The 25,570-nt window shown below is 55.3% G+C and overlaps 1 protein-coding gene across 1 annotated transcript in view; it reads right to left on the bottom strand.

Moving 5' to 3' along the window:
- Nucleotides 1-25,570, bottom strand: part of RIMBP2 (RIMS binding protein 2) — a 1,305,415-nt gene that overhangs the window by 410,277 nt on the left and 869,568 nt on the right. The window contains exons 10-11 of the mRNA XM_078668014.1: nucleotides 7,213-7,364; nucleotides 4,678-4,754 (exon numbers count right to left, since the gene is read on the bottom strand). Of these exons, the coding sequence (XP_078524140.1) occupies nucleotides 4,678-4,754; nucleotides 7,213-7,364 (229 nt within the window). The remainder of the gene's footprint in view (nucleotides 1-4,677; nucleotides 4,755-7,212; nucleotides 7,365-25,570) is intronic.

The following is a 25,570-nucleotide window of genomic DNA, read 5'->3' as shown; positions in this document are numbered from 1 at the left end:
CCCTGTATACCGGTCTCAATCAGGCTCTTAATAAGAGACACGGGGGCCACATTTATGAGGCCTTGCGTGAGTTTTGCGCTTCCGATGCGTCACTTTTTGTGACGCATCGGCGGTGTAAAACATGCCTCCTGATGCGCACTATTTACAAAGTGACGCATCTAAGCAGATGCGTCACTTTGTAAACCCCTGCGCTACATTATACCTGCGTCAGGTATAATGTATGCAGAGGGGGCGTTCACCCGCAAAAAGTCTCGTAATAGTGACGCAGTGAAATCTATGAGATTTCACTGCGTCACTTTTAGGATGCTGTTGCGTCAAAATCTTGCGCCTGCCTCACAGCAGGCGTAAGACTGACGCAGTCCCTTTCACATGGGGCTTGCCCCATGTGAAAGGAAGCATTGCTGGAGTTGCGTCACTTTTGTGACACACTCCAGCAATGCGTCACTTTTGCGCCTACAGATACGTCAGAAATACTGACGTATCTGTAACTCCTTGCGACATGATGCGTCATATTATAAATATGACGCATCAATCATGTCGCAGGGAGAGTGCAGTGAAAAGTGACGCATCGCTGTTTTCACGCCGCGATGCGTCACTTTTCATAAATGAGGCCTGTTAGACGGAGACCTGGAGGGTCGGCCGAGCACAAGGGGAGAGGCCTCCGGTGAGGGCCGTCTCCAGCGATCGTACAGACAAGTAACTTCCCCCCCACAGATGGACACCACACGAAGGTCAGCTTAACACCTTTTATAGGCAATTCTTTGAGTAAGGTGGTACGATACAAGGAGATCAGGACCCGATGATCCTCTCAATTCTAGTCTCTATTAGGGGAAGGGGGTAGCGGGACAGTCTTGGTACCTACGGGTACTGAGGTGAAACGGTGGTAGCTCACAATCCTCGAGCTCGGCGTTCGGACGGGTCAGACCGCGGCTGCGCCAGCAGGTCCCGAAGAGGTCGTAGGTGGCAACGGGCCGCGGCAGCGCCAGCAGGTCCCAACGAGGATGACGGTTACAACGGGCCGCGGCAGCACCAGCAGGTCCCACGAGGATGAACGGTGCAGAAGGCCGCGGCAGCACCAGCAGGCAGGACAATAGTTCACAAGGCAGGGCCGCAGCAGCGCCAGCAGGCAGGACGATAGTTCACAAGGCAGGGCTGCGGCAGCGCCAGCAGTCCGTCAAGGATGAGTCCTTCTCGATGTCTCTCGACTCCAGGATACAACTCCCTTCCTGCTCTGGGGCTGCCTCAGTTATAGGTCTGGCGCCCTTTGATGTCCGGACCCTCGCACTGGGAGGTCGGGAGGTCCGGGATGAGGGAGTCCAGACACCCAGCAGGGGGGTGGAGCCAGCACCCGGGGAGGCTGGGGGCGATCGGCACCTGGCGGGGGAGAGCCATCAACACTTCTTTCTCCCATTAACCTGCCAAGTGGTCCGTTCACCTCCTGGATGGATGGTGGTGCCGGGATGTCTGGGCCCGGCCAGGCCCAGGGTTGGGGTCGAGCCGAGGCCACGCGGCCGCGTGGTGCAGTGTCCCAGATGGTGGCTGGGCCGGGCAATGGGGTTGACGGGGGCCTGGGCCCGTGGCACAGAGATATCCGGGAGCCGGCGTCCCGGAGGGGGACGGGTTGCGGGTTGCTTCTGCGGGTAGCACCCGGAGAGCCGATGTCTGGGCCCTGTCATGCGGGGAGGGAGCGAGCCCTTCGTGGGGCCTGTCCAACAAGGCCCCAAGTATGAAAGGCCAGGCCAAGGTCAAGAAGAATCAGTGCAGCGGTCTCGCCCTCATCTAGGCGCTGTCTAAGATGTTCCGTGACTCCTAGCAGGGTGGATTCAGTGCTGTGTCCCATCCTGAACCCCGGCTGAGAGGCATGAAATGCTCTTAAGAGTCTACGAAATTGTAGAATTGTCTGTGGACATGCTTCGCCACTACTTTCTCCAAAATGGGAAGCATTGAGACTGATCTATAAACATCATTCCTGTTGCGGGGCCTCTTCAGCTCACTGGTGTGAGCAGGTTTGCTGGCATGTAATAATATTCTATATTTGCACATTCACATAACCAATGCAGCTTTACGTGATAATGGGGGTATTTTGCTAACTAGATATATTTTAGTTGTGTAAATACCTTTGTGACTCCGTCTATCAAAGAAGAAAGAGAACTTTTTATTGTAAACTTTGCATTATCTTTAGATGAGGGCACAAATGGGGAAAAAAACAAGCTGAAATGAACATATTTCTCCTTGTTAAGCCTGTGGAAAAACCCACAGTGACACCCATGGAGCACCTCCAGGGTGCAGAGACAGGCAGAGCAGCGATCTGCGTTGTTTCACCCTCCTCGTGAATTATGAGGCCACTCAAAGCCACACAGAGTGCTCGACCTGTTCAGCACTTGGACAGCTCCCTGACTCCTGCCTCGAGCAGCAGCAACTCAACAGCACCAGGCAGGTGCAGAGGAAGTGGACTGGGTGCCCAGAGCTGTCATCATGTGGACACCTCCCTGGCCCTGCAGGGTCTCTTCAGACAGGCCCTGGACTGCTCCCTGACTCTGCAGGGTCACTTCAGACAGCACCTGGACAGCTCTCTGGCTCTGTGGGGTCACTTCAGACAGCACCTGGACAGCTCTCTGGCTCTGTGGGGTCACTTCAGACAGCACCTGGACAGCTCTCTGGCTCTGTGGGGTCACTTCAGACAGCACCTGGACAGCTCCCTGACTCTGCAGGGTCACTTCAGACAGCTCCTGGACAGCTCTCTGGCTCTGCAGATTCGCATCTAGGTAGGTTCGCTTTGAGGAGTTGATTGTAAGGTGCAGGCTTCGTCTACTTGTATCAAGTGATGAAAGGTGCCCCTCCCCCACATCCCTCTGCTTTGAGGCGTTGCTCGTGGGGTCCAGGATTCATCTACTTGTACCAAGTGATGCACGGGTGTCCCTCTCCACATCCCCCCTTTGAGGCGGTGCCTTTGGGGTGCAGGCTTTGTCTACTTGTACCAAGTGATGCTCAGGTGAGCCTCTGCTGTGTGGGGAAACAACCTTTACAACGCAACTTTTACAACGCACTACCATTACAACGAAACTTTTACAACACAACATCCATTACATTGCATGCTATTACAACGCAACCATTACAACGCATGACACCACAATGCATACCACTACAATGCATGTCATTACAACGCATACCATTACAATGCATAACATTACAACGCATAGTACCCTTACACTTTCCAACACTTACCCTACTGTTGCACCTCCCCTTCTACCTGTGCTTTGAGGGATTGTTTTGGGGTTCAGCCTTCAATTACCAATGCCAGGATATGTGCAGGTAGACCCTCCCCATTTAACTCTGCTTTGAGGTATTGCTTTTGGGGTGCAGCCTGCCCTGACCTGTACAGGGCGCAGCAAGAGTGGACCCTCATGATTTATCCCTGCTTTGAGATGGTGTTTTTGGGGTGCAGGCTTCTTTTACCTGTACTGACTGATGTATAAGCGGACTCTCCCCATTTACCTGTGCCTTGAGGTATAGTGTTTCAAATGTAGACTTTACTTACCTGTACCTAGGAATGCAGGGGGGGAGCTCCTGTGTATCCCTGCTGTGAGGTTTTGCTTTTGGGGTGCAGCCATTTCTTACTTGTACCAGCTGATGCATAGGCGGGTCCTCCCCATATATTTAAGCTTTGAGGTATCGTTTCTGGGGTCTATGCCTCCATTGCCCGTACCGAGTAACTCTCTCCATTTACCTGTTGAGGTTCTGTAATTCTCGAGACTGACTCCATTTTACATTGTGCCACCATTTTGTGTTGCCCTCACGTATGCCTGTGAAGGTAGCCTGGCGAAAAAGTGGCCTAGCCTTCTGAGTTCATGTATACATTAACTCGGTTTCTTTCTGACTCTGGAATGAACTGTAAGAAACTGACCTCTTCACCTGAAACTGACCTCGCAAAGCCAATTTCCCTGATTGATCTTTGATTGAGATTGCCAATCAATGTTCAGGACATCGTTAACTTTTAGTTTCCTTGCACATGCCTTATCTTGTTCATCATCTGTTACTGTTTCTTTTTTATGTTTCTTCATTACATGGGTTATGCTTTCAATTATAGGTTTGTCCGGCTTTTGGAGATTGAATTTGGGACAGTCCTAATAATTAACTTTTGGGTTGGGATACTGTACATGTAATCATGCCATGCCCTGCAGTGCCATCTAAATCAGATTAACCTTTGTGAACTATGTAATTATAATGTTTTGCCCATATCCTGCTAAAACCCCAAAAGGCTACTCACCTGCTGACCCTCCAGATTTTCCATTTGTTTAGGAATGTAATTGGTACAACTCCCTTACATGCCTGGGGCAGGATAAAGAGTATATAATATGTGAAGTAAGACCATTCTAGCAGACTGCCTCATTCAGCTGCGAAGGCTTCAGTGTGACGTAGTCTCACTCATTTGAGGTTAATAAAATTTTTCTTTTATATTTTCAGCTTCTGTGCCAAATTCTTTATTATTGGTTTGAATGGACTAAGTATCAGTGAGACCCCTGAGAAGGAGTTCAGATTTCTTCACTGTGCTTAGAGGTGCCTTCAGGTATTTTGTTTCCCATGCAGACTTCACTCACCCGTACCTAGGAATGCATGGGGGCCCCTCCTGTGTATCCCTGCTGTGAGGCATTGCTTTTGGGGTGCACCTCTTCTTACCTGTACCGGGCGATGCATAGGTGGACCCTCCCTGTGTATCTCTGCTTCGGGGTGTTGGTGCCCGTCTCAGTGTCCATCTGAAAAAGAGACACAGGCAAGTTCAACACTTATGGCTTCCCCCCAACTGGAGCCTGGCCACTGGGACGATGACACAGACACGAGGACACTGGGATAGGAACATGGACTGTGGGACAAGGCACTGGGACACTGATATTGACACACTGGGCTAGTGACGTGGACTCTGGGGCAAGTAAACTGGGGCATCGTCACCAGGACAATGACACTAGGACCCTAGGATAGTGACCTGGACACTGGAACATGGACACAGTGACAAAGACACAAGGGCAAGGACACTGAGACCCTAGGATAGTGACGTGGGCACTGTGACACGGACAAGGCAATACAGACAAGGGTGCAAGGACACCAGGATAGTGGCATGGGATACTGGGACTTGCACAGTAGAAGAAGGCCCCTAGAACATGGACACTGGCACAAGGGCACTAGAACAAGGGCACTAGGACACAGACACTGGGAAAGGGGCAGTGGGACAAGGACACAGGAACACAGACACTGGGAAAGGGGCAGTGGGACAAGGGCAATAGAACAAGGGAACTAGGACACGGACACTGGGAAAGGGGCAGTGGGACAAGGACACAGGAACACAGACACTGGGAAAGGGGCAGTGGGATAAGGGCACAGGAACACAAACACTGGGAAAGGGGCAGTGGGACAAGGACACAGGAACACAGACACTGGGAAAGGGGCAGTGGGACAAGGACACAGGAACACAGACACTGGTAAAGGGGCAGTGGGACAAGGGCACAGGAACACAGACACTGGGAAAGGGGCAGTGGGACAAGGACACAGGAACACAGACACTGGGAAAGGGGCAGTGGGACAAGGGCAATAGAACAAGGGAACTAGGACACGGACACTGGGAAAGGGGCAGTGGGACAAGGACACAGGAACACAGACACTGGGAAAGGGGCAGTGGGACAAGGGAACAGGAACACAGACACTGGGAAAGGGGCAGTGGGACAAGGACACAGGAACACAGACACTGGGAAAGGGGCAGTGGGACAAGGACACAGGAACACAGACACTGGGAAAGGGGCAGTGGGACAAGGACACAGGAACACAGACACTGAGAAAGGGGCAGTGGGACAAGGGCAATAGAACAAGGGAACTAGGACACGGACACTGGGAAAGGGGCAGTGGGACAAGGACACAGGAACACAGACACTGGGAAAGGGGCAGTGGGACAAGGGCACAGGAACACAGACACTGGGAAAGGGGCAGTGGGACAAGGACACAGGAACACAGACACTGGGAAAGGGGCAGTGGGACAAGGGCAATAGAACAAGGAACTAGGACACGGACACTGGGAAAGGGGCAGTGGGACAAGGGCACTAGAATAAGGGAACTAGGACACATATACTGGGAAAGGGGCAGTGGGACAAGGGCACAGGAACACAGACACTGGGAAAGGGGCAGTGGGACAAGGACACAGGAACACAGACACTGGGAAAGGGGCAGTGGGACAAGGGCAATATAACAAGGGAACTAGGACACGGACACTGGGAAAGGGACAGTGGGACATGGGCACAGGAACACAGACACTGGGAAAAGGATACTAGGACACAGACATTGGGACAGAGGCAGTGGGACACAGACATTGGGACATGGACACTAGGACAAGGACCCTGGAACAAGGGCACTAGGACAGAGGCTCTGGGAAAGGGGCACAGGGACACTGACACTGAGACTCGGACAGTGGTGCGCATAGAGAGGCACGTCGACAGTACCATTCACACACTGGCACATGGATAGTGGGAGGCACACATTGGCACACAGGCACTGGCACATGGACAGTGGAATGCGATCATTGGAATACAGTTTCATACATATAGTGGGGCACAGACAGTGACCTCCTACAGTGGCATGCACACACCAGTACGTGGACAGTAGCATGCAAACAGTGGCATGCAGACAGTGGCATGCAGACAGTGGCATGCAGACAGTGGTATGGCACACACACTCCCTGGTTCACGGACAGCGGCACACACACTCCCTGGTTCACGGACAGCGGCAGGTGGACAGTGGCACACACTCCCTGGTTCACGGACAGCGGCAGGTGGACAGTGGCACACAAACTCCCTGGTTCACGGACAGCGGCAGGTGGACAGTGGCACACACTCCCTGGTTCACGGACAGCGGCAGGTGGACAGTGGCACACACTCCCTGGTTCATGGACAGTGGCAGGTGGACAGTGGCACACACACTCCCTGGTTCACGGACAATGGCAGGTGGACAGTGGCACACACAAACACCCTGGTTCACAGACAGTGGCACACACTCCCTGGTTCACGGACAGTGGCACACACTCCCTGGTTCAGGGACAGTGGCACGCAGACACGTACAAGGGGTCCTCTCACCACTCTCAATGCCAACAGGTCATGCCCAGGCCCTGGGCTTTACATTTCCCCTCCCCCACAGGCATCACAGACCCTATAAAAGAGGATATTTTTGACTTACGTCGGCGTCCGTCCTGTTCCGGGGGCTCCCGGCCCTGGACCTGGTGAGGAAGGTGGGCCGCACGGAGATCTGCTCCGGTTTCTCCACGGAGACCTGCAGGGGTCGGATGAACTCGGAGATCACGGGCCGGGTCCCCGTGGGGCTCTCATGACCTGTGGGGAGAGAAGGGGACCCCCGTCATCACCGGTCCTGCCCAAGGGCCACTCACGCGCAAAGACGCACGAGGAGCTGCAGCCAGAGGCGGCCAGATGACCCCTATCTGCCTCCAGCACCGGCCCTGCCCAAGGGCCACTCACGCGCAAAGACGCACGAGGAGCTGCGGCCAGAGGCGGCCAGATGACCCCTGTCTGCCTCCAGCACCGGCCCTGCTCCAGGGCCACTCACGCGCAAAGACGCACGAGGAGCTGCAGCCAGATGACCCCTGTCTGCCTCCAGCACCGGACAGACCGACAGACATCGAGGCCAGGGCGCCGAGAAGAGCGCCTAGCGAGGCAGCGCTATGGAACGCGGCGAGGCGCCACAGGGGGAGAGGGAGAGGGGGCGCGGGGGGGCTGCGGGCTCCGGTTAAAAGGAAGCGGCTAATTAAGGCTTTGAGGTTTCTGAAAGACTCAATTACACCCTTAGACGGATGGCCTTCGCGGCGCGTGGCTGCAGCTCTCAGAGACGGGGGGCATCCGTGCCAGGTGGCCCCCGCGGACCCCCACTCTGGAGCAGCCCTGGCAGCGTGGACTGGGCCAGGGGGAGACGGGGTCGTGTCTTTTGGAACCAGTCACAGAAGCATCGCAATGTAGCGCCTAGTAGATTCCACCTTGAGGTCTGCGGCCCCGGCTCTCGCGCCCTCGCTGCCTCACTTCTGATCGAGGGACCAGGGCCCTCTCCCTGCACAAATAATGTGATCTACAGTGGGTGGGATGAACCAGGGGGCAGATGTATCACAGTGTTGTGTTGGCCTTGCCTCACGCCAGGCAACGCACGGGCAATGCCACACTAGAGTCAGATTCACCAAGCCATGGAGGCCACCTTGCGTGGCCAGCGGTGTTTAGTAAATCTAAGGGGCCTCATTTATGAGAAATGACGCATCGCTGCGTGAAAGCAGCGATGCGTCACTTCTCAGTGCGCCCTCCTTGCGACATTCCTGATGCGTCATATTTAATGTATGACGTATCATGGCGCAAGGAGTTACCGATACGTCAGTATTTCTGATGTATCTGTATGGCGCAAAAGTGACGCATTGCTGGAGTGTGTCACAAAAGTGCTGCAACTCCAGCAATGCGTCCTTTCAAATGGGGCAAGCTCCATGTGAAAGGGCTGCGTCAGTCTTACGCCTGCTGTGAGGCAGGCACAAGATTTTGACGCAACGGCGTCCTACAAGTGATGCAGTGAAATCTCATAGATTTCTCTCCGCCACTCCTACGACCCTTCCTTGTGTCAATACGCCCCCCTTGCATACATTATTACCTGGCGCAGGTATAATGTGGCGCAGGGGTTTACAAAGTGACGCATCTACCTAGATGCGTCACTTTGTAAATATGGCGCAACAAGGCTAATTTTTTATGCCACTGGTGCGTCACAAAAAGTGATGCACCAGCGGCGTTAAAGTGACGCACGGCCTCATAAATGAGGCCCAAGATAACGTAAGGCAGCGCAACTTGCTGCCTTGCGTCACTCTGCCCCAGGGAGGTGTTCCATGGGTTCAGCGTGGGCGTTCTCACTCATCCACCCATGGATTGTGTTGCATTACCAGATTTACCATGAGTGGTAGACCTGGGAATGCATCATAATACTGTGCCTTCCCAGGGAACGCGTAGCGAGGCAAAATATGTTTATTTCTCCTCATTGTTTTCTTTTTGCATTCTGCAGCATACATAGAAAGAGGAAAAAACCTTTAACCCCTTCCGTGCTCATTACGGAACCACTCAGTCTCGAGCCACGGACGCGCTGTGCTGGTGACGGAGTGGTTCGGTCACGGCGCAGCCAACCCGCCCACGCTGCAGCAATTCCGTGCTTGTGACGGAACCACTCAGTCTCGCGCCACGGACGCGCTGTGCTGGTGACGGAGTGGTTCGGTCACGGCGCAGCCAACCCGTCCACGCTGTAGCAATTCCGCACCTGTGCAGCAGTTTTAATGAGCGGGCGGGGCCGTGACGGAACCACTCTGTCAGAAGCACAGCGCACCCGTGGCTCGTGACGGAACCACGGGTGGCACCACATGGCCTCCCTCCCCCACATCGACACGGCAGAATTACCGCCGTGGCCAAGGGGTTAAGGATCATTTTTGTGCAGGAAGGTGCCACTTCCTGCACGAAACCAATCCTGCCTTCAACACAGGCACTCTTGCACCACGACGCGAGAGTGCCTACACTGGCACATGGCAGCACAATGGTGGCCAATGCAAGGAGACGCAAGGAATGCACCATATATTGTTCAATATGGTACATTCCTGCCCTCTCCCTTTCACACAGCGCATGACAACGCAGCCAGGTGTTTTGTTGCGTCATTGCGTTGTGTGAAAGTTTGACAACTCTGGGCCTAGTTGCTTTTACTGACACACCAATCATCAGGCAGCGTGAGCGCGGATGTATGTCGTTATCACGCATACTTTTACAACGCATGCCTTTACCACGCAACTTTTACAACGCAAGTCGTTACAACAAGTGAGTGAGTAGTTTAATTTACTATTCCAACTCCAGTCCCCGTGGATAGTAGGGAAGGTTTTGGATAGTAAATTAAACTATTACCTGTCCTACAGCCCCCCCAGCGCAAGTCATTGTAACGATTTGCGTTGTAAAAGTTGCGTTGTAAACGCTGTTTACCGTGAGCGCTCACGTGACTAGTGTCACACGCTGGGCGGGGCACTCTCTGCCCATAAGCGCCAGAGCACCTGCCCACAACAGCAAGTTAACAACATGAAAACCAGGGCCTTCCAACAGGAACCGGGGGGCAGGCAAGATGAAAGCTTGAGCCAGCCCAACCTTTACAACAATGACGTGTCAGAAGTACTGGAAGGGTTGCAAGCACAGGGTCAGATGCTGGGAGTCCATTGGATGCAGATGACCTGGTCATTCTCGAAGCCACCAAAGGACTCTGGCACTGTCCCTGCCTCCTAGCACAGGACAGCACAGCAGGGGTCTGGAGCCCAGCTCGAAAGGACCACCTTCAGGATGTTCGAGAAAATATCAAAAGTAACGTAAAGTAGGGCCCGATTCACAGAACTAACTTAAAACGAAATCCTAAACTTTCTACTTTTGGTATTCACAGAAGTTAGGATTTTGTCTTAAGACAGACTTAAGTTAGGATTTTGTCTTAAGTGTGTCTTAAGTTTGTCTTAAGTCTCTCTTAAGTCTGTTTTAGGTTTGTCTTAAGTCTGTCTTAAGTCTCTCTTAAGTCTGTCTTCAGTTTGTCTTAAGTCTGTCTTAAGTCTCTCTTAAGTCTCTCTTAAGTCTGTCTTAAGTCTGTCTTAAGTCTGTCTTAAGTCTGTCTTCAGTTTGTCTTAAGTCTCTCTTAAGTCTGTGTTAAGTTTGTCTTAAGTCTGTCTTAAGTCTCTCTTAAGTCTGTCTTAAGTCTGTCTTAAGTCTGTCTTCAGTTTGTCTTAAGTCTGTCTTAAGTCTCTCTTAAGTCTCTCTTAAGTCTGTCTTAAGTCTGTCTTAAGTCTGTCTTAAGTCTGTCTTCAGTTTGTCTTAAGTCTCTCTTAAGTCTGTCTTAAGTCTCTCTTAAGTCTGTCTTAAGTCTGTCTTGTCTGTCTTAAGTCTGTCTTAAGTCTGTCTTAAGTCTGTCTTAAGTCTGTCTTGTCTGTCTTAAGTCTGTCTTGTCTGTCTTAAGTTTGTCTTAAGTCTGACTTAAGACAAACTTAAGACAAAATCCTAACTTCTGTGAATACCAAAAGTAATAAGTTTAGGATTTTGTCTTAAATTAGTTCTGTGAATCGGGCCCCAAGTTACAATTCTCTCTGAGGCGCAGAGTGGAGCGCACCCGAGAATTACCCATGAGCTCTAAAATGATGATAAAAGCACTGAAATAAAACTTCTACATGTATCCCACCAGGAAACGACTAGATGACGTCAGTGCATCAGTAAGATTAATGTTGTCCAGTCTGACAGTGTCATCTGCCCAGTGGTCCCTGATGGGAGTGACACGTGCGCCCCATCAGCAACAGAAACTGCACCGAATGCTGCAAACACACATGCAGTTCTGCATGCAAGGGCTCCGCGTGCTCAGACACCTCCCACATCACGTGCTCAGACACCTCCCACATCACGTGCTCAGACACCTCCCACATCACGTGCTCAGACACCTCCCACATCACGTGCTCAGACACCTCCCACATCACGTGCTCAGACACCTCCCACATCACGTGCTCAGACAGAACTCGGCAGGTCCCCTGGTCACTCAACTTCCAAAAAGGCCTCTTGAAGTTCTGGTTCCAGAAGAGGGAGCGTGACTCACTCCAAGGAGAAACTCTCCAATCTACCCATAGAACAGCATCTCACAGGCCTGAAATCCCCGTGGCATCCCGACCCCCCACAGAATCCTAGCACAAGACACCACAGACCAGAAGGGTCTTCCCATGGACTCAGAACAGCCCCAGAGTGTGACTCTGTGAGGGACACTGTTGGAAGAGCACAGTATGCTTGAGGGCTGCAGGCCTTTAGTCCTGGTAAATAACTGACTGGGGTGAAAAGCTCACCCTCCTCAAACACAGGCTGAGAGACAGACCGGAAACAGAGCCTGGCTGACAAACAGCAAACCACAGACCAGGAGAGGAGAGACTCTGGCGACAGGGTGACTTGTGAAGCTCTGCCCTCACCCCCAGGACACCTACACACGCCCTGCAGGAGGAGAAGCAAGCCTCTGCTCCCAGGCTGACAGAGAAGAAATGTGCATTATCTCAGGACTGCAGCCTGAAGCAGTGTGAAGGCAGCAACACCTCTCTGCACACAGACTGCACACTGACCAGGACACTGCAATGACCAGCAGGCCAGAGGCAGTGTGAAGGCAGCAACACCTCTCTGCACACAGACTGCACACTGACCAGGACACTGCAATGACCAGCAGGCCAGAGGCAGTGTGAAGGCAGCAACACCTCTCTGCACACAGACTGCACACTGACCAGGACACTGCAATGACCAGCAGGCCAGAGGCAGTGTGAAGGCAGCAACACCTCTCTGCACACAGACTGCAAACTGACCAGGACACTGCAGTGACCAGCAGGCCAGAGTCAGTGTGAAGGCAGCAACACCTCTCTGCACACAGACTGCACACTGACCAGGACACTACAGTGACCAGCAGGCCAGAGTCAGTGTGGAGGCAGCAACACCTCTCTGCACACAGACTGCACACTGACCAGGACACTGCAGTGACCAGCAGGCCAGAGGCAGCGTGAAGGCAGCAAAACCTCCCTGCACACAGACTGCACACTGACCAGGACACTGCGGTGACCAGCAGGCCAGAGGCAGTGTGAAGGCAGCAAAACCTCCCTGCACACAGACTGCACACTGACCAGGACACTACAGTGACCAGCAGGCCAGAGGCAGTGTGAAGGCAGCAAAACCTCTCTGCACACAGACTGCTCACTGACCAGGACACTGCAGTGACCAGCAGGCCAGAGGCAGTGTGAAGGCAGCAACACCTCTCTGCACACAGACTGCACACTGACCAGGACACTGCAGTGACCAGCAGGCCAGAGGCAGTGTGAAGGCAGCAACACCTCTCTGCACACAGACTGCACACTGACCAGGACACTGCGGTGACCAGCAGGCCAGAGGCAGTGTGAAGGCAGCAAAACCTCCCTGCACACAGACTGCACACTGACCAGGACACTGCGGTGACCAGCAGGCCAGAGGCAGTGTGAAGGCAGCAACACCTCTCTGCACACAGACTGCACACTGACCAGGACACTGCGGTGACCAGCAGGCCAGAGGCAGTGTGAAGGCAGCAACACCCCTCTGCACACAGACTGCACACTGACCAGGACACTGCAGTGACCAGCAGGCCAGAGGCAGTGTGAAGGCAGCAACACCTCTCTGCACACAGACTGCACACTGACCAGGACACTGCAGTGACCAGCAGGCCAGAGGCAGTGTCATCTTTCTTGTATTTTACATGTGTCTTCAGCCTCAATGCCGCACTTGCCAGTAAAGTCACTTGTACTCTCCAGCACCTGGAAGGAGCCAGCCATGGGCTGAAACACAACATCAACAAGAAGAAGAGCAGCTGAATACCTTGAGAGGGGTTCACTCCCAGTGCTCCAGGTGCCCGGGCGCAGTGGGCACTACACGCCACTCACCAGATGCAGGAACAGCCTTCATCAGTACTGGGCATCCAGAGATGTGGGCAGCACTCACATTCAGCCATACTCACTCACACTTACTTATGTTCACTCCCCCTCACTCCCACTCTCCCATTCACTCTCACTCAGTCACTATCACTCACATTCACAGTCATGCATGCTCACTCACACACACTCACACTCACTCTCACTGACAGTCACTCAGGCTTACTCATTGACACTCACTCACTCATGTTCAGCCACTCATGCTCTCACTCACACTAACTCAAACTCACTCGCTCACCCTTTCACTCACATTCATTTACCTTCACTCACACTCAGGGACACTTACTCATGCTCACTCACACCCTCACTCACACTCACTCACACGCACTCAATTACTATCACTCACATTAACAGTCATGCATGCTCACTCACACACACTCACTTACACTCACTGTCACTGACAGTCACTCATGCTCACTCACTCACACTCACACCCACTCACTCATGTTCAGTCGCTCATGCTCAGTCACACTCACACACTCACTCACACTATCTCAAACTCACTCACTCGCCGTCTCACTCACATTCACGTGCATTCAATCACACTCAGGGACAGTTACTCATGCTCACTCATGCTAACTCACCCACTCACACCCTCACTCACACTCACTCACACGCACTCAATTACTATCACTCACATTAACAGTCATGCATGCTCACTCACACACACTCACTTACACTCACTGTCACTGACAGTCACTCATGCTCACTCACTCACACTCACTTACTTACACTCACTCACTCATGCTCAGCCACTCATGCTCAATCACACTCACACACTCACTCACACTAACTCAAACTCACTCACTCACCCTCTCACTCACATTCATGTGCATTCACTCAAACTCAGGGACAGTTACTCATGCTCACTCATGCTCACACACACCCTCACTCAGACTAACTCACTCATGCTCACCTAAGCTTACACTCAATCACAGACTCACACTCACACACTCACTTACACTCACTCACACTCACTCTCACTGATGGTCACTCAGGCTTACTCACTCACTCACACTCACTTACTTACACTCACTCACTCATGCTCAGCCCCTCATGCTCAGTCACACTCACTCACACTAACTCAAACTCACTCACTCACCCTCTCAATCACATTCACTTACATTCACTCACACTCAGGGACAGTTACTCATGCTCACTCATGCTCACTCACACCCTCACTTACACTCATGCACACACACTCAATCACTATCACTAGCACTCACAATCATGCATGCCCACTCACACAAACTCACTTACACTCACTCTCACTGACAGTCACTCAGGCTTACTCACTCACACTCACTTACTTACACTCACTCACTCATGCTCAGCCACTCATGCTCTGTCACACTCACACACTCACTCATACTAACTCAAACTCACTCACTCACCTTCTCACTCACATTCACTTACATTCACTCACACTCAGGGACAGTTACTCATGCTCACTCATGCTCACTCACACCCTCACTCAGACTAACTCACTCATGCTCACTTAAGCTTACACTCAATCACAGACTCACAATCACTCGCACACTCACTTACACTCACTTACACTCACTCCCCTCTCCCAGCCTCTGCCAAGAAATGTATGCAAAACCCAGCTGCCAATCACCTGCTTATGGGCCCTCCGTGGACGGTGGATGTGACAGGTTAGTTTTTTTCCTAATTAGATCTCATCGCTACATTAGGTTGCATCCGCCCTAACATGGTCGAGTTTCCATTCACAGCCAGAGGGCTTTCAACAGCAGTTTTCAGAAGTGAAACCGGAATTCCAAGGTGTGCATATTCGGTTTATTGAAATCTATTTTTCTAATTCTTGTGTCACCGCTGTCCGCGGATCTCCTCGGGCAACCCGTGCCGCGTCTGTACCCAGACCGGGGGCCCCTTCCTGCACCCAGACCGGGGGCCCCTTCCTGAACCCAGACCGGGGCCCCCTTCCTGCACCCAGACCGGGGCCCCTTCCTGCACCAAGACCGGGGGCCCCTTCCTGCACCCAGACCGGGGGCCCCTTCCTGCACCCAGACCGGGGCTCCCTTCCTGCACCAAGACCGGGGGCCCCTTCCTGCACCAGACCGGGGGCCCCTTCCTGCACCCAGACCGGGGCCCCCTTCCTGCACCCAGACCGGGGGCCCCTTCCTGCACCCAGACCGGGGCCCCCTTCCTGCACCAAGACCGGGGGCCCCTTCCTGCACCCAGACCGGGGGCCCCTTCCTGCACCCAGACCTGGGCCCCTTCCTGCACCCAGACCGGGGCCTCCCTCCTGCACCCAGACCGGGGGCCCTTTCCTGCACCCAGACCGGGGCCCCTTCCTGCACCCAGACCAGGGCCCCCGTCCTGCACCCAGACCGGGGCCTCCTTCCTGCACCCAGACCGGGGGCCCCTTCCTGGGCCTACACCCAGACAGGGGCCCCCTTCCTGGGCCTACACCCAGACCAGGGGCCCCTTCCTGGGCCTACACCCAGACAGGGGCCCCCTTCCTGCACCCAGACCGGGGCCCTCTTCCTTCACCCAGACCGGGGCCCCCTTCCTGCACCCAGACCGGGGCCACCTTCCCGCACCCAGACCGGGGCCCCCTTCCTGCAACCAGACCGGGGCCCCTGTCCTGCACCCAGACCGGGGCCCCCTTCCTGCACCCAGACCGGGGGCCCCTTCCTGCACCCAGACCGGGGCCCCCTTCCTGCACCCAGACCGGGGGCCCCTTCCTGCACCCAGACCGGGGCCCCCTTCCTGCACCCAGACCGGGGGCCCCTTCCTGCACCCAGACCGGGGGCCCCTTCCTGCACCCAGACCGGGGCCCACTTCCTGTACCCAGACCGGGGCCCCCGTCCTGCACCCAGACCGGGGCCCCCTTCCTGCACCCAGACCGGGCCCCCTTCCGGCACCCAGACCGGGGCCCCCTTCCGGCACCCAGACCGGGGCCCCCTTCCACCACCCAGACCGGGGCCCCCCTCCACCACCCAGACAGAGGCCACCTTCCTGCACCCAGACCGGGGCCCCCTTCCTGCACCCAGACCGGGGACCCCTTCCTGCACCCAGACCGGGGCCCCCCTCCACCACCCCGACCGGGGCCCCTTCCTGCACCAGACCGGGGCCCCCTTCCTGCACCCAGATCGGGGCCCCCTTCCTGCACCCAGACCTGGGGCCCCTTCCAGCACCCAGACCGGGGCCCCCGTCCACCACCCAGACCGGGGCCCCTTCCTGCACCAGACCGGGGCCCCCTTCCTGTACCCAGACTGGGGGCCCCTTCCTGCACCCAGACCGGGGCCCCCTTCCTGCACCCAGACCGGGGGCCCCTTCCTGCACCCAGACCGGGGGCCCCTTCCTGCACCCAGACCGGGGGCCCCTTCCTGCACCCAGACCAAGGCCCACTTCCTGTACCCAGACCGGGGCCCCCGTCCTGCACCCAGACCGGGGCCCCCTTCCTGTGCCTACACCCAGACCGGGGCCCCCTTCCTGTGCCTACACCCAGACCGGGGCCCCCTTCCTGGGCCTACACCCAGACCGGGGCCCCCTTCCTGGGCCTACACCCAGACCGGGGCCCCCTTCCTGGGCCTACACCCAGACCGGGGCCCCCTTCCTGGGCCTACACCCAGACCGGGGCCCCCTTCCTGGGCCTACACCCAGACCGGGGCCCCCGTCCTGCACCCAGACCGGGGGCCCCTTCCTCCACCCAGGCCGGGGCCCCCTTCCAGCACCCAGACCGGGGCCTCCTTCCTGCACCCAGACCGGGGCCCCTTCCTGCACCCAGACCGGGGCCTCCTTCCTGCACCCAGACCGGGGCCCCCTTCCTGCACCCAGACCGGGGCCCCTTCCTGCACCCAGACCGGGGCCCCCTTCCTGGGCCTACACCCAGACCGGGCCCCCTACCTGTGCCTACACCCAGACCGGGGCCCCCTTCCTGGGCCTACACCCAGACCGGGCCCCCTTCCTGGGCCTACACCCAGACCGGGGCCCCCTTCCTGGGCCTACACCCAGACCGGGCCCCCTTCCTGGGCCTACACCCAGACCGGGGCCCCCGTCCTGCACCCAGACCGGGGGCCCTTCCTCCACCCAGGCCGGGGGCCCCTTCCTCCACCCAGGCCGGGGCCCCTTCCTGCACCCCGACTGCGGCCTCCTTCCTGCACCCAGACCGGGGCCCCCTTCCTGCACCCCGACTGCGGCCTCCTTCCTGCACCCAGACCGGGGCCCCTTCCTGCATCCAGACCGGGGCCCCTTCCTGCACCCAGACCGGGGCCCCTTCCTGCACCCAGACCGGGGCCCCCTTCCTGCACCAAGACCGGGGGCCCTTCCTGCACCCAGACCGGGGCCCCTTCCTGCACCCAGACCGGGGCCCCCTTCCTGCACCCAGACCGGGGCCCCCTTCCTGCACCCAGACCGGGGCCCCCGTCCTGCACCCAGACAGGGGCCCCCTTCCTGCACCCAGACCGGGGCACCCTTCCTGCACCCAGACCGGGGCCCCCTTCCTGCACCCAGACCGGGGCCCCCTTCCTGCACCCAGACCGGGGCCCCCGTCCTGCACCCAGACCGGGGCCCCCGTCCTGCAACCAGACGGGGGCCCTGTTCCTGCACCCAGACCGGGGCCCCCTTCCTGCATTCAGACCGGGGCCCCTTCCTGCACCCAGACCGGGGCCCCCTTCCTGCACCCAGACCGGGGCCCCCGTCCTGCACCCAGACCGGGGCCCCTTCCTGCACCCAGACCGGAGCCTCCTTCCTCACCCAGACCGGGGCCCCCTTCCAGCACCCAGACCGGGGCCCCCTTCCTGCACCCAGACCGGGGCCCCTTCCTGCACCCAGACCGGAGCCTCCTTCCTGTACCCAGACCGGGGCCCCCTTCCTGCACCCAGACCGGGGCCCCTTCCTGCACCCAGACCGGAGCCTCCTTCCTGCACCCAGACCGGGGGCCCCTTCCTGCACCCAGACCGGGGCCCCCTTCCTGCACCCAGACCGGGGCCCCCTTCCAGCACCCAGACCGGGGCCCCCTTCCAGCATCCAGACCGGGGCCCCCTTCCTGCACCCAGACCAGGGCCCCTTCCAGCACCCAGACCGGGGCCCCCTTCCTGCACCCAGACCGGGGCCCCCTTCCTGCACCCAGGCCGGAGCCCCCTTCCTGCACCCAGACTGGGGCCCCTTCCTGCACCCAGACCGGGGCCCCCTTCCTGCACTAAGACCGGGGCCCCTTCCTGCACCCAGACCGGGGCCCCCTTCCTGCACCCAGACCGGGGCCCCCTTCCTGCACCCAGACCGGGGCCCCTTCCTGCATCCAGACCGGGGGCCCTTCCCGCACCCAGACCGGGGCCCCTTCCTGCACCCAGACCGGGGCCCCCTTCCTGCACCCAGACCGGGGCCCCCTTCCTGCACCCAGACCGGGGCCCCCATCCTGCACCCAGACCGGAGCCCCCTTCCTGCACCCAGACCGGGGCCCCCTTCCTGCACCCAGACCGGGGCCCCCTTCCTGCACCCAGACCGGGGCCCCTTCCTGCACCCAGACCGGGGCCCCCGTCCTGCACCCAGACCAGGGCCTCCTTCCTGCACCCAGACCGGGGCCCCCTTCCTGCACCCAGACCGGGGCCCCCTTCCGGCACCCAGACCGGGGCCCCCTTCCTGCACCCAGACCGGGGCCCCCTTCCGGCACCCAGACCGGGGCCCCCTTCCAGCACCCAGACCGGGGCCCCCTTCCTGCACCCAGACCGGGGCCCCCTTCCAGCACCCAGACCGGGGCCCCCTTCCTGCACCCAGACCGGGGCCCCCTTCCTTATGCGCATTTTCAGAACTCATAAGCTGATGTTTGGAGAAAAATGGCTGAGTTTCCAAAATATAGCTAAAGCTGATTTTTGAGTGAGACATCATGTGGGGAGACTTATTACTAATCAGATTACTTTCGTGCCTGGGAACTGCAGCTATGGCTGGCATGTATTACCTATATATAGCCATTCTAAACTGACAACCCTTTATATATTTCGTTTGCACATCATTTGCGCTTTGCTTGCAAAATCTCTGCTAAAGGAAAAACAAAATCTTAAAAGGGGCTTGGAGCCCACCCATTACTTTTCTTTACTTACCATTGGTTGGCTCTCACGTTACTCATTTCCTAATCCTATTGGTCAGTGCTTCCTCCTCGTCTCCGGCTTCCGCCTGGGCCTCGGGCCTTGCAGTGGAGCTAGGACCTAGTTCTGTTTCCTGTGGATAGGGCCCTTCCACAGACCCTTTGGTACTTTTGGACATCCACTCTTATGAGTGCATATCTCTGCAGTCCCTTTCCTTCACTCCCTCCCTATATCCCACCCTTGCCCTCCATTGTTTTTCAACCATCCCCGCCCGCCGTTGTTTGTCAATCTGATATGTTTATCATGTTGTTTAACCCCTTCGCTGCTGCCGTCGGGCCTTGGACGTCGCGCGAGCTACCTCCCTGGTGCTGCACACGTCCAACGGCCGACGCGGCCGCACCCGTTTCTTCGAACGTTCAGCACTGGCGCTGAACGTTCGAAGCAGCAAACGGGTTAACCCCCCCTCCGGCTGTTTTTTTGCGTCACCATTCTGAAGAGGATACACTGCACATTGTGCAAACTGAACAGACTCTGGCATGTCAAAGTAAGCAGAAGACTTACGTCAGGAGGGTTTTATTTAAAATGTGCCGTGTTGTGCATACAATAACTTCAAGAAATTATGCTTAGAGTGTCCCTGGGGGCTCTCCACCATTCACAGACTGGTGTCTAAATATGAGGCAACACAACCTGTATCAGCAACTTTCTATTTCGATATCATCTTTATCAGGGTGAATTTGTCAACAGACAAAGCCTTTGGGGGCATATTATCAAGGACTGGTGTTAAAATTATCGCCGTTTTATCAGCAGGAAACATGTTCTGGTGTTAACATGGGCTTCTATGGGAATTAACAAGAGCGTATCATCAAGCCCATTATCGCCGTTTTATCGGCAATTTCCTGCCGATAAAACGGCGATAATTTTAACACCGGTCCTTGATAATATGCCCCATAGTCTTCACCTATGCAAACTCTTTTGGCTTCACAGCAGTGCGAGCTGCTGTGGAACATGGCTTAATGTAAAAAGAAAATAAGTGCTATGACACGGTCAGTGTTGACTGTGTCATAGCAACTATTGTTTTTTTAATTCAAACCATCTTTACCACCCATTGCCCCATGGTGTAGTGGGCAGAAATAAAAAGCGAAGGACACAGCAACCGAATAACAGATGAAGAGGGCTGGCTGAAAGCACAAGATGCACATTATACATATAATTTCACTAAAAACAAAATTTCTTGTCCAAAATCAGACATAAAAATAGGTAACCTAATCTCCAGGCTGCAGGAGGCGAGGTCTCCAAGAAGAAACATCTGCATGGACTGCACGTTCCCGAGCTCAGGAGCCAGGCCCCGCCCAGGGTCTTCTGGGAAATGTGCTGTGAGAAGCCAGGAGCCGATCTCTCTGCTTAAGTGACGTTTCCATCCATATCGCGCGCGGCACAATGTTTCCCTTATTATCTCTCGACACTAAATTAAGCCTGTTTTCTTTCCATTTTAATCGAATTACATTATGCACCGCCTCGGAAGGCAACTTATCTGAGCTGCGCTGCAAAGAGATGACGCGCTGCATTGAGAGGACGTGCTGCAAAGAGGTCACGCGCTGCAATGAGATGGCGCCAAGACCAGTGCAAGTGAAAGGCCCCACAGACAATAATGTCAGGATTGTGCAAGAACAGCCCTCGTCAAGAGGCCGGAAGCAGGACTGGACTGGCCGTTCTGACGCGAAATTGCCCAAAATTCTGCGTTCCGCGATTTTTTTGCTTGTTCGCGTTCTCAAATGCGTGTTCACGAGATATTTTCCCTGAGCACGCAAACAGTGATTGCGAACAGTAAAAAAGCATCGCGAACAAGCAATTCCGTGTGTTCGCCGAATTTCTGCGAATTCGCAGAGATTTTTTACCGTTTCGCCGAGATTTGCGTAACGCAATTATGCAAATTCCACCCACCCCTACCCACGGCATCCACCCGACCTCCGTGGCCCTATAATCACGGGCTCCTGAAGGGGGGGGGGCTGGGTTGAACATCTTTCCCTAGTTCAATCACCAGAGCCTGGGCTCGGTCCACAACTCTATATCTTGGCTCGGCTCTGGCTCGCCTCTCCCTGTTGATCTGATGTCTCGCCCACCTCTAGTCGCGGCTGGCCGGTGCCCCTGGCACAGCTCTGCCTCTTCAGGGCCATTCTTGTGCCACTGTGGGGCATCACCCTCTGTCCAACTGTCAGAGTAATTATTTTTAACTATTACAAGATTATCTTTTAATATCGTTTGAGACCTTAATTAGAAAAGCTACAAGGGGTGCGCGTGACGAAGAGAGGGATGTTTCTAATTTGTCGACTTCACAGTTTCCTTATGATCCTGCCACCCACCCCCAGTGCTCCAGTTTTGGAGCCAGCACAGACATCTCTCAGAAGAATCCGATAATGAGGTGATGGAATTAAACATCCAGCCAGAACACGTCTCACTGTGAGGCTAAGACAGAAACTAGCGCACAAATTCTGTCCTGGGGAACGAGAGCTTGCAGCCTTGTCCAACTGTCAGCCTCTTTCTCCAGCTGGCACAGCGGCACAAGTTTGCAGCCATCTCAACCCCTACAGCCTCTTTCTCCAGTTGGCACAGTGGAACAACTTGTAGCCATCTCCAAGTGGCAGCCCCTTTCTCCAGTTGGTGCAGTGACACAAAGTGTAGCCATCTCCGAGTGGCAGCCCCTTTCGTCTATTGGCACAGTGCCACAACTTTAAGCCGTCTCCACCTGGCAGCCTCTTTCCTCAGTTGGCACAGTGCCACAACTTTAAGCCGTCTCCACCTGGCAGCCTCTTTCCTCCGTTGGCACAGTGCCACAACTTTAAGCCATCTCCACCTGGCAGCCCCATTCTCTAGTTGGCACAGTGCCACAACTTTAAGCCATCTCCACCTGGCAGCCTCTTTCCTCCGTTGGCACAGTGCCACAACTTTAAGCCATCTCCACCTGGCAGCCTCTTTCCTCTGTTGGCACAGTGCCACAACTTTAAGCCATCTCCACCTGGCAGCCCCATTCTCTAGTTGGCATAGTGCCACAACTTTAAGCCATCTCCACCTGGCAGCCTCTTTCCTCTGTTGGCACAGTGCCACAACTTTAAGACATCTCCACCTGGCAGACCCATTCTCTAGTTGGCACAGTGCCACAACTTTAAGCCATCTCCACCTGGCAGCCTCTTTCCTCAGTTGGCACAGTGCCACAACTTTAAGCCATCTCCAAGTGGCAGCCTCATTCTCTAGTTGGTGCAGTGGCACAACGTGTAACCATCTCCAAGTGGCAGCCTCTTTCCTCTGTTGCCACAGTGCCACAACTTTAAGCCATCTCCACCTGGCAGCCCCATTCTCTAGTTGGCACAGTGCCACAACTTTAAGCCATCTCCACCTGGCAGCCTCTTTCCTCAGTTGGCACAGTACCACAACTTTAAGCCATCTCCACCTGGCAGCCTCTTTCCTCAGTTGGCACAGTGCCACAACTTTAAGCCATCTCCACCTGGCAGCCTCTTTCCTCAGTTGGCACAGTGGAACAACCTGAAGCCATCTCCACCTGGCAGCCTCTTTCTCCAGTTGGCACAGCGCCACAACTTTAAGCCATCTCCAAGTGGCAGCCTCTTTCCTCTATTGGCACAGTGCCACAAATTTAAGCCATCTCCACCTGGCAGCCCCATTCTCTAGTTGGCACAGTGCCACGACTTTAAGCCATCTCCACCTGGCAGCCTCTTTCCTCAGTTGGCACAGTGCCACAACTTTAAGCCATCTCCAAGTGGCAGCCTCATGCTCTAGTTGGTGCAGTGGCACAACGTGTAGCCATCTCCAAGTGGCAGCCTCCTTCCTCTGTTGGCACAGTGCCACAACTTTAAGCCATCTCCACCTGGCAGCCACATTCTCTAGCTGGCACAGTGCCACAGCTTTAAGCCATCTCCACCTGGCAGCCTCTTTCCTCAGTAGGCACAGTGCCACAACTTTAAGCCATTTCCACCTGGCAGCCTCTTTCCTCTGTTGGCACAGTGCCACAACTTTAAGCCATCTCCACCTGGCAGCCCCATTCTCTAGTTGGCACAGTGCCACAACTTTAAGCCATCTCCACCTGGCAGCCTCTTTCCTCAGTTGGCACAGTGCCACAACTTTAAGCCATCTCCACCTGGCAGCCTCTTTCCTCAGTTGGCACAGTGCAACAACTTTAGGCCATCTCCAGCTGGCAGCCTCTTTCCTCTGTTGGCACAGTGCCACAACTTTAAGCCATCTCCACCTGGCAGCCCCATTCTCTAGTTGGCAGAGTGGCACAACTTTAAGCCATCGCCACCTGGCAGCCTCTTTCCTCAGTTGGCACAGTGCCACAACTTTAAGCCATCTCCAAGTGGCAGCCTCTTTCCTCTATTGGCACAGTGCCACAACTTTAAGCCATCTCCACCTGGCAGCCCCATTCTCTAGTTGGCACAGTGCCACAACTTTAAGCCATCTCCACCTGGCAGCCTCTTTCCTCGGTTGGCACAGTGCCACAACTTTAAGCCATCTCCACCTGGCAGCCCCATTCTCTAGTTGGCACAGTGCCACAACTTTAAGCCATCTCCACCTGGCAGCCTCTTTCCTCAGTTGGCACAGTGCCACAACTTTAAGCCATCTCCAAGTGGCAGCCTCATTCTCTAGTTGGTGTAGTGGCACAACGTGTAGCCATCTCCAAATGGCAGCCTCTTTCCTCAGTTGGCACAGTGCCACAACTTTAAGCCATCTCCACCTGGCAGCCTCTTTCCTCAGTTGGCACAGTGCCACAACTTTAAGCCATCTCTACCTGGCAGAATCTTTCCTCAGTTGGCACAGTGCCACAACTTTAAGCCATCTCCACCTGGCAGCCTCTTTCCTCTGTTGGCACAGTGCCACAACTTTAAGCCATCTACACCTGGCAGCCCCATTCTCTAGTAAACCACATATATCCAACTCTTCCACAGGACTATCTCCGTTGGATCCCGTACCCCCACAGACTCCTAGTCCTATAGCATTACTACCAGCATTATCGGTGGCATTACTTTCTAACGCACTACTTCCTTCGGTTCAAGAACATCTAACCGAACATCTAACCATCAATGGTGATCCATCCACGCCACAAATACCATCTATGATGTTAAAACTAAGGTCAATGGACAATCGATATTTGCCCGGCGGTATCACCTCTTTAACCCACAAAATATTAATCAATGAAGAGGCAGGCGCTGGAGACGGGAAGGCAGGAAACAAGGTTTATTCTCTCCGGAGGAGAACACATCAGTTCAGACAGCAGGTATCGTCACGAGGTGCTCTAACCGCATCTCTGAGGCCTGGCCTTTTATACACATTTTCATCATCTTTATTGCAGGTAACACATCTTTGTAATGCTTTGAAGTATGAAAGGACATCCTCCGAATCTCCCCTTCAGGCCCGTTCCCACACACATTTACAGTTGAAGTCCCCACCCCGGTTACAATAGGTGATGATTATCGCGCAGCTGGACATTCCGCCGACTCACGGAATGTGGGGGTTTGATCGGATCTCATAGGTCGGGGGCTTTGATCAACTCGGGGGTCCTTTGATGAGGGAAGCTTTCTACTGTATGGGGAGGGGCGAAAAACAGTATCGGCAGAGCTAGGTGTCGGCCTGGGAACGAGGAAGACAAACGGGCACACAGGAAAAGGGGGTTTTGTATCAAAGGGCCTGGGACCATGAAAGGAATGAAGGGAGGTGTCGCGCTGGGAACAGGATGGGGCTCTGAGGCAGAGCTGCGCTGAAGAGGGGTTTATGACCCAAGGCATGCGAGAGCGGGGGGGGGTTGTCAGCGTGCGGGCTTTGCGAGGGCGAAGGGCTATGCTGGGGGCCAGTGGCGTGCGGAGGGTGGCTCTGATCGAGGCACCTAAAATGGCGGGTGCACACGACAAAAAGTGTGGCATCCGGGAAAAAGGCAAGATGGCGCAGATAATGTTTACCAAACCGTACTAATTTT

This window comes from Lissotriton helveticus, chromosome 11 (genome assembly GCF_964261635.1).
Source record: "Lissotriton helveticus chromosome 11, aLisHel1.1, whole genome shotgun sequence".
Classification (NCBI taxonomy): domain Eukaryota; kingdom Metazoa; phylum Chordata; class Amphibia; order Caudata; family Salamandridae; genus Lissotriton; species Lissotriton helveticus.
This window is presented reverse-complemented; position numbering and strand designations above follow the sequence as displayed.